The 17,097-nt window shown below is 50.3% G+C and overlaps 1 protein-coding gene across 1 annotated transcript in view; it reads left to right on the top strand.

Annotated features, from left to right (window-relative positions):
* Adamts2 (ADAM metallopeptidase with thrombospondin type 1 motif 2) overlaps positions 1 to 17,097 on the top strand; it is a 195,548-nt gene that overhangs the window by 126,966 nt on the left and 51,485 nt on the right. The window contains exon 4 of the mRNA XM_013347440.2: positions 5,626 to 5,828. Coding sequence (XP_013202894.2) covers positions 5,626 to 5,828 — 203 coding nt within the window. The remainder of the gene's footprint in view (positions 1 to 5,625; positions 5,829 to 17,097) is intronic.

Genomic DNA, 17,097 nt, shown 5'->3' with positions numbered 1-17,097 from the left:
TTCCTGGCTCCACATGCACCAGCCGCCCTTCTGCTGGGTCCTGGGTTCCCACTACATCTCTCTGCCAGGACTTCAAACCCTCCTAGCCCCCAGGATCCCTCTGGGGCATTAGGGAAGCTGAGGCCTCCAAACCCATGGACACTGTCTTCTGGGGGTCTCTATCCAAGGGCAAAGAAGCAGGGGATGCCAAAGCAAATCCACAAAAGATGTTAGAAGTGCCCACGATTGTCACTCCTGCCGGAAGGAAGGTGTTGTCTGGGGGAGGGGCTGGAGAGGGAGAGTCTTAGTAAAGGTCCCTTGAAGAGGTGACATTTCAGCTGGAACCTGGTGGATGGGAGAGATAGGGAGGATCATTCCAGGGGGAGCAGATGGTAGAGTCTTCCCTGTCAGAGACCAGTGTGCTTCTCTATGTCATAAGCCCCTCCCTGACTTACCCACATTGTCCCCAGTATTTAGAGAGGGCTATGGAGGCGACATACGGGGATTGTGCCAGTAGGCTTTGCATTAAGTTTGACAAAATACCAGAGAGAAAAAACTCAGAAGAAGGACAGGATTCGGGGTCACAGTGGTTCGGTGGTTTGGGGCCATGGTCACTTGTCCCTATTGCAACTATGGTAGCTCACATCATGGAATGGAGGAGGTGGCTTCCCATCTCATGGCCACCAAGAAGCAAAGAGAGTCAGGAAGGGGCTGAAATCCCAATAGCCCTATCCAGGGTGCATCCCAGCTGACCTAACTTTCTTTTACTAGGCCCAGTCTCTTGAAGTTCCCACTGTCTCCCAATAGTGACACAGGCTTGAGCCTGAGCCTTGACCATATGAGCCTAGGAGCCATTTAAAAGCCACACTTCCTTGAGAGTAGAGATCAAACCCAGCCCCTCTTCCACAAGCTCTGAGCCCAGTGAGAAGGCAGGCAGCAAGACTTTAGAACTGTCAGCTATAGACTGCCTTCCCTCTGGGTGGTTTGGGGGCTCCTCCAGGGTGTGATCATGAGCTAACATAGAGCAGGAGCAGAAAAGTGAAGAGGCCAGCCCAGCAAAGGCACTGGCATAGACTTGCATGGGGCTCTGCAAACTCTCAGGCATCCTTGCACTACAGGGCTGGCACCAGCCCTACCTCACTCTGACTTTACAGACTAGAGTCCAGGCGTTTTTTTCCTACCAGTTTTGGTTCCCCTAAACTAGCCCTTGTACTGGTGGAGCATGGGATATCCTCCAGGCCATGTTGCTAATATTGGAAAAGTTGGGGCATGATGGTACATGCCTGCAATCCCATCACACAGGAGGCAGAGATAGAAGTACAAAAACATCCGGGTCTACAGAATATGTATAGAACAGCCTGGGATACAGGGTAAGATCCTGTCTGAAAATTCAATAAAAAAAGAAGAAAAAACAATATTGGGAAGCAAACCCACACTTTACTGTGGCATATATTTTGATTGCAGGGTCACACTATTGCTAAAATAATAATCATTTTTCTTTGTGTTGTTGTTGCTATAGACAGGGTTCCATGTATTCCATGCTGGCTTTGAGCACCCTCTGTAACCAAGAATGACTTTGAACTCCTATCCTCCTGAGTGCTAGGAGTATAAGTGTGTACCACCATGACCAATTGATGCAATATTGGGGTGCAAACACAGCTAGGGAGGCATTCTACCAACTGATCTGCATGCCCAGATTCAGAATCACCACTACTCTTTAAGGAAAAAAATCATACTGGATCTAGGCCTTGTTTCAGGTCCCACCTCCTCCTCTCTGGCAATGTGGCCTGATGGACTCAGTCTTTCTGCTCTTTTACTGCCCCCTTGTTGATTGTCTTAATCCATTTGGGGCTACTATAACAAAATACTTGACACTGGGGTATTTATTTTAAAAAGATGTTTATTTTGCTCACCATTCTGGGGAATGAAAAGTTCCCACAACATGGTCTTGGAATCCTGGCAGAAGCACTCCCTGGCTGTGTCACAACAGATCAAGTGGCAAGATGTGGTAGAAGTATATTCCAGAGGAGGAAAAGAAGCCAGGATGGGGGTCTGGTGCCCTCTTCTATAACAACAAGTCCCCCAGGGGAGCAACCTAGTCCCAAGAGCCCTGGCCCACTACCATGTGGTGGGCACTGGCTCTTTAATGAGTCTGGATCCCCTGTGACATAATCACTTCCTCTAGGCCCCACCTCTTAGGAATCTGGCACCTCAATAACTCTTGTGTTGGGGACCATGCTTGCACTCTGAGACCTTGCAGGGACAAGCCAGAGGAGTGTAAGAACAGCCAGGAGCTCCTCTTTTTGTGAGAGCTGAGTGCATTTCCTCCCTGTGAAGGGTTGTGCACAAGTCCTTGTCCTAGAAGCCATCCTGAGGATGCTCGAAGGTGCAGTCCTCGGCCCATGGGCTCAGCACCCTTTGCTGTACAAAAGGTATGTAGGTGGGCTTGGCGGCTGCCCCAGTCTTCCCAGGGTAGGTACTCTGCTTCCCCCATCCTTTCCCCAGCCTGTTGATCTATACTCAACATCTTTCCTTTGCCTTCTAGAAACTCTCAGACCAGGACTCTTAGATATGGTTTCTGCTGTGTCATCCTTATCAAAGCAAAGAGAGGTCCAGATGCCATCTGGAAGGGTCCCCAAGCAAGGGAATGCCAGGAACCAACTATCTTTTGTTCATTCATCTCTAAAAGTTAGGCTCCTGTGATAGACACCCAGGCAAGGGGAGAGTCAGCCAACCAGGCCATGGGTGCTGGGGCTCCTGTTCTCTCTCTAGCATCTGTCAGCCTCCCACCCCCTTGGGGGACCAGTGGTTTCTCCTTGTATGTGTTTGCGCTTACGTGTGCATGTGTTGCTGGGAGAGGGAGCTGCCACAGAGAAAAGATAAACTGGAGGCAGCAGTATCTTCCTGTCTCAGCAGGAGAAGGACAGCATTGACAGTTCATTGCCCAGCATACACTAGTACTGACGGATGGGATATATCGTCATGTGAGCAATGGGCCAAGGACCAAGTGGAATGAAGGCCTTTAGGTCATGCTGGCAATCCACCTTGTCTGGGTAGGCCCTGAAGGCCAGGGCTGCTGTCAGAGGGATCACTGGAAGGTTGGTCCAGGACCTTTTGGGAGCTTGTTATTGGTCAGAGCTCCCTGAGAAAGAAAGGCATGTCAGGACCAGAGTTTAGCCAGTGTTAAGGTCATAACCACTATGAAGAAAATGGGGCTGTCTTCATAATTGATGAGGTAGAATATCTGCTTGGATGATGACTCCCATAGGGATACGGAAGAGCAGGAGGGCAGCCAGGCCAAGGTTCATCTAGTCCAAGGGCTGAGGGCGGCCAACCCCACTGCCTTGGTGCACCTGTTACATCCTGAGGAGCTGGAGCAGACCTGAGGTGGGTTTCAAGGAACTGGACTGCTTGGAGTGGCTGACCCATCTCTCTGCTCCTGGGCTTTGGGACCTCTCTACCAAGGGCTGGGTTGTGGAGAAGGTGTTCTAAAAGATAATGTCCAAGAAGTCAGTCCTGCTGATAGCTAACCTTGGTTGTCCTCGTCTTACCCTGGGAAGAGAGAATCACAATTGTGGATTACCTCTATCAGGTTGGCATGTCTATGGGCATGTCTGTAGGACATTCCCTTGACAGCTAGTTGATGGAGGAAATCCTAGCCCTCTCCTAGGCTGTGTAAGGAAGGAAGCCAATAAGCAGAGATCCTCCATGGTCCTTCCTCCAGGACCCTATCTTGATTTCTGATGAGAGCCCAAAACCTCTAAGCCAAATAAACCCTTCCCTGACCAAGTTGGTTTTGGTTAGTCTTTTATCACAGCAGCAGGAGAGCAAACGGGGGACCCCTCCCCACAAAAATCATTAGGATAAGAATAATATCAGCAACCATCATTATCATGCCTGAGCTGAAATTGGCATCTCCAAAGCATTGTTATCAAGCCCCCTTGCTTCGGATGGGCCTGGAGCACATGGTTTGGCTGAACAGCTGTGCCAGGTTGGCAGCACAGCTGCCTTGGAGAAGTCATCAGGCTGGCAGGTGGCTTCCCTGATGACCTGGGCCCCTATGTGCCTTCTCTCAGTACACCCAGGTGACCCAGGGATGGCCCCAACTCTTAGTTTCTCAAGAGAAACTGGGTGTTCTTGGTGTTTTTTAACGTGAAACCTTCCAAGTTTCAAATGCTGTCAACCAAATTAGGTACTGTCTAAAAAAATACCTGTGGCCCCAAGGAGTACCTCTTCAGTCTGCTATTCCCCTGGGGCTGCCTGTGTGTGACCCTGAGCAAGACAGTGGCAGAAGGTGGTGTCTAACTCCTTCCCCAGGGGAGGATTTTTTCTGTGGAAATTACCATCTTTGCTTCCCAAGGTGGCTCTGAAGGTGAGCTGTCCCTGCTCGCTGAAAATGCAAAGAAATAAATGCATGAAAATAGAGCCGCAATCCCTCAAGCCTTGTGTCAGGTTTAAGTCCCAGGCGGCTCCTCTGGAAGCATCAGGATGGCCCTGAATCATCTCCAGGCAGCTGAGCGGAGCAGCACTTAGCTCTGCATGGGGCCCTTCCTGCAGGATTGACCCATTCCCCATGCCTAGAGTAGCCCTGGGCAGGATCGACTGTTTGTGCATGTGTGCATGGGTGCATTGCATGCATGCATGACCATAAGGCTATGTACTATAGATGTTCATTTGTGTGTTTGAACATATACAGTGTTTGTACCTGCAGGTTTATATACATATGTTATACGTAGAGAAAGTGTGTGTGTGTGTGTGTGTGTGTGTGTGTGTGTGTGTTATTATCAGTTTGTAGTATTAAAGATAAACTTGAGGGCATGAACCGTCTGTCTGGTTGTCTGCCACATAAGGATTCCTCATCTGTAAAACAGAGACTGAAGATACACACTGTGTGACTGCGTGAAGAAGTTTCCTGGGTGAAGAGGGTGGGGTAAGAACACAACTATAAGCCAAGCTGTCTTGTATCTTCAGGAATGGCTACCCTCTGATGTTTGGTCTCGCCAGTGTGAACCAGAGGGAAATCAAGGCAGACAGCATAGCTGGAGGGTCAGTGGGCATGGCATCACGGGCTCTGGTCCTGTTGGTGCAGACCCTCACCCTTAGACTCTACTTCTCAGCATAATCGGTGCATAGCCAGGTCCTGGCCATCTGGGGGCAGTTGGTCGATTCTCTCCCAAGACACACTGTGGGAGGTGTGATGCGAGGGACTTACATGGGTCTCTGAGCAATCCCATCAGCACTGGGGGTGGGAGCAGAGTTCTCCCGGTGGAGAAGGGGTCAGGCATTGAAGTCCTGACCCAGGATATGCATATGGTCCATTCCTTGAAAGATTGGAAGCTAGTTCTGGAAGGAGAGCTAGGAGTGAGGAGACACCGTGTGACACATACAGTCTGTGCTGAGCCTCAGTTTCCCCAGTTTTGTTTGCATTTTTCACTCTTGCCCCCTCTGGACTTCCATCTGTTCTGTGAATGGGCACAGTGCTTTGGTTCAGGGCGCTGTGAGTTTTAAATGATGCAGTGGTCACTCGGATGCCACCCGTAAGCCTGGCTGGTGCCCGAGTTGTACCCAGATGGGTTCTATCTTTCTGTGATGCCCCTGGGGAGAGGGTGCTGGGCTGCTACCAAAGAAGGTGTCCTCTCCTTCCAGGAGCCTCCCGGGGCAGCCTGGAGAGCCTCAGCCGAGCCCTGGGCGTCCTGGAGGAGCACATCACCAGCTCCCGGCGGAGGGTGCGCAGGCACGCCACCGACGATGACTACAACATCGAGGTCCTGCTGGGCGTGGATGACTCAGTGGTCCAGTTCCACGGGACGGAGCACGTGCAGAAGTACCTGCTGACACTCATGAACATTGTGAGTCAAGGCTGGGGGGCGGGGGTAAGGGACTAGGTGTGGAACCAGTCTCTGGGAGGCAGGACTTGAGTAGGCAGGGAAATCAGGCTTGGGTGGGGATTAGGCACTGTCTGGGTGGGTCTCTGGGTGGGCCCATTAGAGAGTAGGGTGTGGCAAACTGGGCTGGAAGATGTCACTTGGGAAGTGGGTCTCAGGATGCCTGTGGGAGATTATCTTGATTATTAAGGGGGAAGACTCCACCATTATGGGCATTACTCCCCCTGGTAAGTGGAGAGAAGGAGCCGAGCAGCAGCATCCATCTCTCTGCATCCTGACTGTGGGTGTCATGTGACCAGCTGAGCTCTGCCATGCATCCATCCCTCTCTGCTTCCTTTTTGTTGGTGGTGTGACCAGCTTCCCCAAGCTTCTGCCTTGATTTCCCCCACTGTGACTGACTGTGCTCTTGAATAAACGCTTTATTACTTCAGTGACTTTTTGTCAGAGTCTATTATCACAGTGGGAAAAAGAAACTAAGACAGAATGGCCCTGGAGGGCTGGGCTGGACGCTAGGGTTGGGCCTTAAGGGGCAGAGCGGAGCTCACAGTCTGAGATCTTCTCTGTTCTGGATGGTGGGCTCTCCAAAGCCCTGCTAGGAGACGAGCAGTTGGAGGAAGGACTCGGCTGTGACCATGGCTGTGCCTCTCAAGTGGAGCATGAGAAGGGGCTGCTTTGTGGGAGGATGGTAGGCTTAACAGAGCACTACAGTGAGCAAGGTGGGTGGACAGACATGCAGAAATGGGCTCTGCTCCTGGGAGCTAAGGTGGCAGCACCTAGGTTTGCCTCTGGAGGACCCTGGTGAGAGTATGTGGGTGAGCTGAGCCCCGGGAAGAGATTGCCATCCGAGTCGGCTCACTCCTTTAAGTTGTCCTGGTTACATCCTTGGCTCCCTGAACGTCTACCTTTCCTTGCAAAAGTCTTTGCATTTGTACATTTTATTTTAGAAAATGTTAATCTCATATTAATTTTTGAAAAGTACCTTTAATTTAATAACAGCACAACCATAATCATGGAAAATGAACAAACCCCTAAGATATGGCTGCAATAATAATAGTAGCAACAACAATAAATAAAACCGTAATGGTTGCGATTAATGATCTGCCGATGTGTGGCTGTGTGCCAGGCCCAGGCTAGCCACTTTCAGTGCAATAGCTTAGGAAACACTCACACTAAGCCTGTAAGCCCGGTAGATATGCAGACCTCACCAGCCTCCAGAATACGTGTTCTTCCCCTAGTTCCACTGCTGCCCAGCTCATAGGGAAAGGTGGGTCTTGGAGTTAAAAAGACTAGGTGTGTCCATGGGAATGAGGTTCCAGTCCTCTGAGCCTTGGTGTTCCCATCATTAAAATGGGTCAGTTCCCTTGCACCCCGTAGGGTAGTTTAAATGGCATAATGGAAGTGAATGAGCTTTTTCTGTCTTTAAGTAAGGTAACAGTAGTTTCACTCTCCAGATAAAATGTAGCTTTGCTCGTGCAGCAGTGGCAACAGCACAGAGAGCATCATTCCTAAGGAGTCTACAGGTGGCCCTGCCTGAATGTGGGGCTCTCAGCAGGACTTCTTCCTGGGTCAGATGCATGAAAATCCTCCTTTTCCCTGGTGGAGGGCTCCTGTGTCACAGAGCTCTCTGGAAGACATTGAAAACTTTCCCCAAGTTTTGACCACAGGCATTCATTCATTCATTCATTCATTCATTCCTGCACATCCCTGCGACACCACTGTAGCTCCATTTTGAATAAGACTAACAAGATGGTTTAGTTTCTAGAAAAAAACCCAGAAACATAAGTATGTTTTAAATGAATCCCATCTCATCATCACAACAACAAGAAGAGAATTTCAGGCGATCAACCTGAGGTGTTGAGAAAGGCTGTCTGGGTCACATCTGTTTGCCTTGTCACACAGATGTGCACTTGTGCACACAGCAAGTGTTTATTGGCCAAGTGCTTGTCCTTGTGGGTGGGGTGGTGAGTCTGTCAGAAGACAAGGGTGAGGCACTCGTGGGGCTCCGTGAGGCTCTGGGGTGTGAGGTGGCTCACCCCTCACCCACTCTCCTTCTGCTTCAAGAGTTCCTTGTGGACGGGGAAGATAAGGTTCTGCCCATGCTAGGAGCAGAGATTGCACTAACAGCTGGTGCCCTGTCGTTAGAGCTGGGAAAGGTACTGGTGGATACTCTGGTGGCCTTGGAGAGGAGGAACAATGAAGACACACATACAAAGGGACAACCTTCCAGAACGTTGCTGCGTGACAGAACTTTCTGTAGCTGTCCTTCTGGCCTTTGAAATATTGCAGACACCGGCCAGGCTGAATCTTGAGCTCTTGAAATCTGTCTAGGGAGAGGAAAGAACTGACCAGTTTTTTTTTAACCCAATAGAATTTAAGGTTTAATTAAAAGCATTTTGTTGTGATAAAATATAAGCCAGGCCTGGGGCTGGGAAGATGACTCAGTGGGTATAGTGCCTGCCACATAAACACTAGGACCTGAGTTTCAGTTCCCAGCACAGATGTAAAAAGTTGGGCGCAGTGGTAAACACCCACAGTCCCAGTTTAGCTGGACCAGTGAGCTCCAGGTTCAGGGAGAGATGATCTCAAAAAGTAAGACAGAAGGCAGAAGTCATAGAGCAGGGTACCTGACTTCCTCCTCTGACCTTTCCACTCACACAAGGGCCTGCCCCCCCCCCCACACACACAAGTGTGTGCACGTAACCGCACATGCCCACAGAGTTGCACACCCTCAAAACTAAATGAGTGATTTAGGAAGATGCTCGACAGCTGACCTCCATGTGCACACAAGTGTGCATTTGCTCACGCACACTCCAAATAAGGGAGGGGGTGGGCACAGAATGACGCACCTGCTGGCACAAGCCTGTAGTCCCAGCTACCTGGGAAGCTGAGGCAGGAGGATTTCAAGTTCAAGACCAGATCTGGCAGCTTAATGAACTTTTGTTCACAAAAAGGAAAAGAGAGCTAGGAATACAGAGATGTGTGGTGGAGAGCTTGCCAAGCATGTGACAGTCCTAGAGCCAGGCACAGGCCATTGTCACCATTTTAAAGTGCACAGCTTGTGACATTAAGGACATTCCCATGGAAGCACAAAGGTCACACTATCCACACACGGGACTCTTTTCAACTTTTAAAGCTGAACCTCCAGCCATTAAACACTCATTTCTCACCTGATCCCCTGGAACCTGACTATGATTCTTCTGATTTTAATCTCTGAATCTGACCGCTCCAGACCTCAGTATCGGTGAGATTGTAGGATATTTGTCCTTTGGGAACCAGCTTATTTAATTGACTGTGATAGTTACATTGTAACGTGTTGGAATACCGTGTGTGTGCATCTGTCTGTCTATGGTGTGTATTATTTTGCCTTGTTTTTGATACAGGTCTTGCTAGGAGTCTCAGGCTAACCTTGAACTTGTAATTCTCCTGCCTCCAACCTGCTGAGTGCTGGGATCCCAAGTACGCATCTCCATGCCCAACCTTCCCTCCCTTCCTGAGGCTCATCAGAGCCATAGTATACCTAGACAGGTTTTGCTCATCCATTGATGGGCACCTGGGCAGCCTCCGCCTCCCGGAATAAGGCTGCTGGGGAGCTTGGGTTACAGATTCCTGTTCACCACTCTGTTTTGCATTCCTTTGGCTGCAGACCCAGGAGTAGAAAGGCTGAATCATGTGGTAATTCTATGTTTAACTTTTAAGAAACCACCACGCTGCTTTCCACAGCCGCTGGATCATCTTATGTTCCCACCAACAATGCATGAGAGTTCCCAGTTCTCCACAGCCCACGGCACTTGTCATCTTGATGGCAGCCTTGCTAATGGGGCCATGACTTGTAATTAATCTGACGTTTAAGTTGCCTGTGTGGCCAGTGGCAACTGCCCTGAGCACTGCATGGTGGGAAAGCCTGCTGTGCGCTCCTCTGAACTTGAAGCTGACCACCATTTACTAAGGAAGCTTGGGCAGCTCTGGGTGTGTGGACCTCAAGCCACAACCCCTAAAGCCTGGCCGGTAGCTTGTTATGATCCCCTTGTTAAATCTACAGCTGGTCCTGGATGTAGTTTGGTTGAGGGAGTGCCTGTCTAGATGTGGCATTGGGTGAGGTCCAGCCGCACTCTGGATCAGGTGACCATCGACAGTAATAGCAGGTTGGTAGAGATGACTCTGTCACTGAAGGGCAGCCTGGACAGCAAGCTGCCCCCTGAGCTGCGTGTTGTATGAAAGACCTTTCTCGGGATGTGCAACACGTGTCCATGTTGATTCATCCCCAAGGGGAACTACACCAAAGTCCGAGTTGGGGAACCAGTGAGTTTTTATCAGGGTTACTAACTAGTGTGTGGGTGAGAGGTCACTTATAGGAGTGGACATGACTCAGATCAGCAGCTGTACCCCCCCAAAAGGCTCCACCTCCCAATGGGCTCTGTAACTTCCTCAAGCACATGTGCCTGGGGCGACATCACATTCAGCTCACAACAGAAAGTGAGAATTTGTGGGTCTCTCTCCACTCCCTGCTTCATCTCAGACCCCTGGTGGGTGAGGGTTGGGGGTATCTGCCGAGCACTTCACGGGACCCTCTTACCCACGGATACCACCTACCAACTCATTCCCTGCCAGCCAGATCCATTTCCCCCGATTCCCTCCCTAAATTCAGAAAAGTAATTTTTTTCAGTTCATTAAAACATCCTATATTTAACACAGATAATATATTATTTATGCCATAAGATTAGAATGAGCTCATATAGATCTCTCCATCTTTTCTCCCAGGAGCTCCTCTCCACGACTTCATTTTAATGAGTGTGGAGTTGCCATGGGGAGCGTGTGCTTTTTATGTAACTTATTATTTATATGACACACCCGTGGGATAAAACTTGCTTCCTCTTTAGAGGTCAGCGACACAACCTACTATTTTGCATCCACATCGCCGAATCTGTCCCTCATCCTTAAGCATGTCCTTAGACCGGTCTCCTAAAGGTGAAATCTTCCAACAGGTGAAGTACATGTTAATGTCCTCCCTACCAGAATATTCGGTCATGGCCTCGTCCTCTGTGCCTGCTCCACTGAGGAATGACCCATGATCCTGCCTCATTCTTTGTCGTGGTTGCTGATAGCTACAGTGGCGACATATTAATACTTTCTGTTGCAAGCTATAGGTAGTCTGTTTATTTTATTGGTTTGTTTGTTTTTTCAAGACAGGGTTTCTCTGTGTAGCTTTGGCTGTCCTGGAATTTACTCTGTAGATCAGGCTGGACTCGAACTCCCAGAGATCCACCTGCCTCTGCCTTCAGAGTGCTGGGATTAAAGGCATGTGCCACCACCGCCTGACTTGTTTGTATTTATTTTTATTTCATTTATTTATACTCTGTGTGTGTGTGTGTGTGTGTGTGTGTGTGTGTGTGTGTGTGTGAGACAGCACATAGATGGAGGTGTACCAGGAACCCAACTCAAGTCGTCAGGCTGTGTAGCAATCGCCTTGACCACTGGTCAAATTCTCCCTTGCTTCCATCTGCCCTCTGACCCCCAACCCCTCAGCTGGAACAGCCTTCCCTGAAGGCCACCGTGGTGACCTCACACTTAAGCTGAGTTTTACCTGTTTGCTGCTTATACCCTAGACTTCTCAACACCACCTATCCCTCCAGCTGATCTAACTTCTTCCAAGGTCGTCTGAGGTCACTGCGAGGGTTCTTTTTGAAGGAATAGCTGAACTGACTTTGATCTCCATTTGAAAATATCTTAGTAGATTTCTGGGCAAGAGCAGTCTCTCTGAGCTGTGTGAGCCACTCTTCCACTTCAGGCAAACCCATTCCTTAGGCTTGTAGAGAGCATGGGGTCCCATGGGGCTCCCTGCACTTTTACAGCTGAGGCTGTACCCTTTGATTCCTCCCAGAAGGATGAAGGGCCTCAGCACAGTGTGTTCTAAAACAACTGAGTTCAATGAACAATCTTTCTTGGTGCCAAGACTTGGATATGTTTCCTCTTTTCTTTTCTAATTTAATCCAGAAATTGGCCTTGACTTGCCGAAGTCTTGCCAGGGTTTGTAAACAATCAGCTGCTCACCAACTTTCAAGAATGCTGGGGCCGGCACAGCGGCTGTGCAGGAATGTTTTGTGCTAGGTTCAGGGGGAGGAAGTCTTGTGAACTGCAAAGCAGCCTGCAGAAGGCATCAGCCCCCCCCCCCACGCACACACCCCACCCCTACCCGTTCACATGTCTGACTCTGCTTCCTGCAACAAAGAGACACTGAAACCTGGGGCTGGTGTAGGAACTGGCTGGAGCAAAGAGGAGGAAGGATGGAGGCCCAAAGCTCCCTTCCTCATCTGGGTGTGTTGCCTGGACCCCGGGAGAAGGTTTGGGATAGTTTCTGGCCCTTCTGTTCCTCATGCTTGTCCCGCTAGGCCTGAGATCAAGACACTGTGTGTTTGTTAAAGCAGTCTCATTTATCAGGATAACATGGGGGCGCTGCATACAGAACCCAGAAGAGAATCATATGACCAGGTGCAGCTTGGTGCCAGGCAGCAGTGGGCGGAAGAGGTTGGGGCCTAGAAGACATTGGGAGAAACCACATCCCCTGACAATGGCTTCCTCAGTTCTGCTCACTTGAGACTGTGCAGGAATGGCCTGCCCAGCCCTTGCCAGGTCTGGTTTTCTGAGATGAAGGCTGGAATCTCTCAGGGAGATCTTGTCATTTGTCAACGTGGGCTACAAATTGCAATCAGTACTCGTACTGTCGGCAATTGAAGCAGGCCACTGTCGCTGTAGTCCCTCTGTGCCACACATGTGGGGATAGTTCAGCTCCAAGGGCTACTGTGGCATTTATTGCTCTAGGTGTCTAACGCTTAGACAGATGTGAGGTAAGCAGAGGCCCATGGGGGCCATGAACCATTGTGTCCTGCACTTCCTAACATCGTGCCTCATTACGGACACTGGGGTACCGAGATGGCCAAATCTACCCCTGCGCCTGGAAGCTCACAGTAGGAGTGAAGTTTAGGGGCAGAATGAAGACTAGAATTGCACCAGCGGTACTGGGGGAACCTGGATCAAGGAAAACTCCTCAAAGACATCTTCAGCTTCTAATGCAGGGCAGTCTGGATGGTGGCGAAGCACAGGCCAGGGCTCGGGGGCCTCTCTCTCCTCTTGCACAGTTTGGACCCGGCTGAGAGGCATAAAGCTCTGGGGAGAGGCAGGGGATGGAGTTGATTTGGTGTCTAGAAATATCTCCATTGGGAAATTTGGGGCTCCCCCACGTTGTTATTTAAAAGAGGAGGAAAGAGTGCACGTTGATAGAGGTTTAGCCCTGGGCAACCCCGTGCAAGGTGCCTCTGCCAGGAGGCTCAGAGAGTCTGGGCAGTGGGACCAAGGCACAGCAGTGGAGTCACGTGCCTGTGGGAAGGTGACGTGGGCTATTCCTGCTCCTCCCTGACTGTTCTGATCTGAAGGGGGTGGGGAGATTCCTTAGAAGTCTCAGAAGAAGTGCCAGACCTGTTCTAGCCTTGGCTCTATGTCTCCCAACCGTGCTGGCTGTCCGTTGTTATCATACCATCCGCCTTTCCTTTCCACTGCAAGCCATCTTGTCTGTGCACATCTCTCCTGGGGCTTGCCAGGGGAAGCTTTGTCTGTTGTTTATTTCTGTTCTGATATTGTCACACACACACACACACACACACACACACACACACACACACACACACACACACCACACACACACTCTTTCATGATCTGAGCACTGAGGAGATAGGATCCTGATGAGGTTCTAAGTTAGAGGAGGGTCAGTGTGGGCCAGTGTTGTCCTGCCTTCATGGAGCTCACATTCCACAGAGTTGGGCTGATGCAGAAGCCAGTGGTGACAGTGCTGGGTGGGAACACCGGGGTGGGGCACCACGAACTGTCCCCACTTTTCCCTCTTCTCTGTCTGGTCCCTGTTGTTCTTCCTGCATCCCGGCAGCCACTCCCCATCTGCCTCCCTCCTCTGATGCCTCCTGACAGCTGATGAGGGAGCCTAGTTGCTGCCTGGCCTTGTCTCCCAGGGGGAGCTGACAGTTGTCAAAGCAGGAGTCAGAGTCCCTGTCGGCGGACACGGAGGGCCAAGCATCATCTCTCCCTGGTGACAGCTTGAAGTGGCTGTTGAGATGTTGAGCTTGTCCTGTGCAGGCTCCAGCAAAGGGGTGACAGCTGAGGCAGACAAAAGAGGTGACAGTTTCCCTCACTGGGCTCCCGTCTAGGCAGATGTGGACTGTCACTTTGCCCAAGTCTCTCCATGGTGTGTCCCCTGCCCCTGTACCAAATTATACTCAGACATCCCTGAGGCCCTTCTTCCATGGGTGATGTGTCTTAGAACTAGGGATTGTCATCTCAGGTACCCCAAGTTTCATAGCAGGTTCCCAGAACATCGTCTACCTGACTGTGCACACTCAACCCTGACAAAGGGTTGGTGCATAGTAGGTGTTCCCTAAATGCCTTTTTAAAATTCTTCCTTTAAAATTTTCAGGACGAGGTCTTACGTAGCCTCGTCTGGCTTTGAGCTTGCTGTGTAGCTGAGGATGACCTTGAATTCCTGATCTTCCTGGTGCCAGGAGCCCCGTGCTGTGCAGAGGACAACTGCTTCCTTCGGTGTTCAAATCTGGCTGCGTTCAGGGTATTAGAAAGCAATTGCGAGGAACATGTCCTCAGCAGCATACTCTTGCCATGAGCTTGAGTGTAGAAAGCTTAGCGTTGCTGTGTTCTCTGAATGTCTCAGGGTCCGTCTGCTGGGGTCCCGGGACACCTTGCAAAGTGCTGATTTAAGACCCTTCGTTGCAGGTGCTTGTCTCTCCTGGGTCCGTGTGTGATCCAGCTTCATGCCATGCCTGCATAACAGTGGACGGGCTCATCCAAGTCCTCTCTGTTTCTTGGTGCTCCGTGGGAGGACTGGGTGGGAAAGGGGACCCCACGTGCCTTCCATTCTGCGGCCTCTCCAAGGTCAATGCCAGGCCATCCCCACCCCTTCTCAGATACCCCAAGTAGAAGCTTCTGGTGGCACATACCATCTTTCTAGGGCTGGGACAGCCAGAGTGCCTACTTTAGATCTCGCTGGTTTACTCAAGACATGGGTCAGGCCCTGTGTCTCACCTTCTCCATAGGTACCGACCAGACTCTTCTCTTATGATGTGGCTCCATCACTGTGGGAAGCAGAGCCCAGAGGCCTCCACATCGGTCTGTCTCTGATGCTAAGGTTGGAGTGGGGGCAGAGCAGAGGAGTGCACCCCCAGCCCTGCTCTCACTTCCCACCTCTCCTCCAACATCTCCCTATCTCCTTCATCTCCAAGAGTGTTTTCTACTCCTGGAACTTCCTTGAGGCCACTGGCTCCCTGGGCTCATGGTGTCATTTCTCCCATCTCTTTCCATGGGTCACAATCTGATCAGGCAGCGGGAGAATCTGGTTTACTGGGAAATGAAAAATACATTGCTTTCTGATTACACAGTAGTGCCCTAATGGAGCCCAGTGGCAGAGCTCAAGTCACTGGGGACAAATTGTACCACACAGTCTCCGAGACACGCAAGAGTGTGGGAAGGGGGATGCTAGCGGTCTGACTAGGGGTAGTATACGGTCTTGGCACTTAGGGAATGAGACTGCATCCTGAAACAGGACACCATGCTGAACTCCAGTCTATGTGCTCAGGGAGGCCAGCCAGCCACCCCCAACATAACACTCCGGAGACTTGACGTCCTGAGGTCATTGCCAGCAAGAATCAAAATCCCTGTCATCTCTGCCTTTCTCCCCATTGAGCTGAGAGTAGCTGAGAGGCCTCTGAAGGCCCCAGGCCCTCTGCCGTGTCCTTCTGTGTCCTGTGGCCTCAGCAGCCGCCATCCTTCCCTGTCTGGCAGCATTACTTCTGGTATTTGCCAGGTCAGTCCCTGGAAGATCAGGCTCACAAGGATGTGTGGATGGCTGTGACCATAGGATATCAGGCCCCTGCTCCAGCGCCTGGTCACACTCAGAGAATCGTAAGCAAGTGCTGGTGTTTGCGGAGACGCCTCCTGGTGTTACCAGGGAAACCATGGCTCCTTTGTGTTCTTAGTCTCATTAATGAAAGAATTTAAAAACAGATTCTGTGGGCGCTCAGGATAGTTTTGTTTGTTTGTCTGTTGGTTTTGTTTTCTGAGACAGGGTTTCTCTGTGTAGTCCTAGCTGGCCTGGAACTCACTCCATAGACCAGACTAGTCTTGAACTCACAGAGATCCTCCTGCCTCTGCCTCTAGAGTGCTAGAATTAAATGTGTGTGCCACCACTGCCAAGCTTTTAAGGCTAGTTTTATGAGCTCTGGAGAACAACAGCCAGCAGGCTGTGACTTTTGGCAGCCACTGGGAGGGAGGACATGGAAAAGAAGAGGGAAAACCATACCCCTGGCATTAGGGTGGCATGTTTAGCAAGGGAGGTCAGGTATCAGGTACGTGACAACAGACAACCATATGGTGGAGGCAGAGATGGGGCTTAGTGTTATAGAGAAAGAAATCGCCAAGTGCCGGAGAGAAAACGCTTAGGCTTTGGACAAAGAAAGAGGAAAGGGGAAAAAGCCATACTTTTCTGAATTAGGGCTGTGAGGAGGGCAGAGTGAGCAAGGCTCAATAGCCATGTCTCAGGAAGTGACTACCGGGGATGGGGTTTCTGGGAAGGACGGGTACTTTATCTGACTAAAGGGATAGAAATTCCTCTCGTTTCTTTAGCTTGAATCAGCCTGCCTTAGGGATGGTCTCTTAGCCAAGTGATTGACAGGTCCACTTGGATTAACTCTCAGAGCAAGAGACACTAGTATGAGATGTTCCATTCTCTGGAGCAGATTGAAGTGTTGTGTCTCCCCCAGAGATATTCATTCTTCTCACCAGGACTTAAGGCGTGGCAAAGTAGGTGTTTACTTTTCTAGTGTTAGCAGGAAAATGGGAGGCAGGGTCCAAAGGCTGAAGCCAAGAGGGACCAAAATCTGGGACACAAAGCAAAAGTTCCCATTACCTGACCCTCTTGTATTGGATAGCTTCACTAATACAGTACTATGCACTGGGGATTTTTCTAGAATTTTTATGCTTTAATATTTTTTTTTTTTTGCTATTAGTCTTTATAACAAACCATTTGGGGAAAATGAGGCCCAGAGTAAGTGAGCTACACAGCAGGATTGTGGTAGATTTCTCCTGAGGTCAGATGCAGTTGGAAGCAAGGACTTCAGACCCACCTGCTCACCCCGGAAATCCAGGGGAAGGGTTGGACAGCATC

The sequence above is a fragment of the Microtus ochrogaster genome, chromosome 7 (assembly GCF_000317375.1).
Source record: "Microtus ochrogaster isolate Prairie Vole_2 chromosome 7, MicOch1.0, whole genome shotgun sequence".
In the NCBI taxonomy this organism is placed as follows: domain Eukaryota; kingdom Metazoa; phylum Chordata; class Mammalia; order Rodentia; family Cricetidae; genus Microtus; species Microtus ochrogaster.
This window is presented reverse-complemented; position numbering and strand designations above follow the sequence as displayed.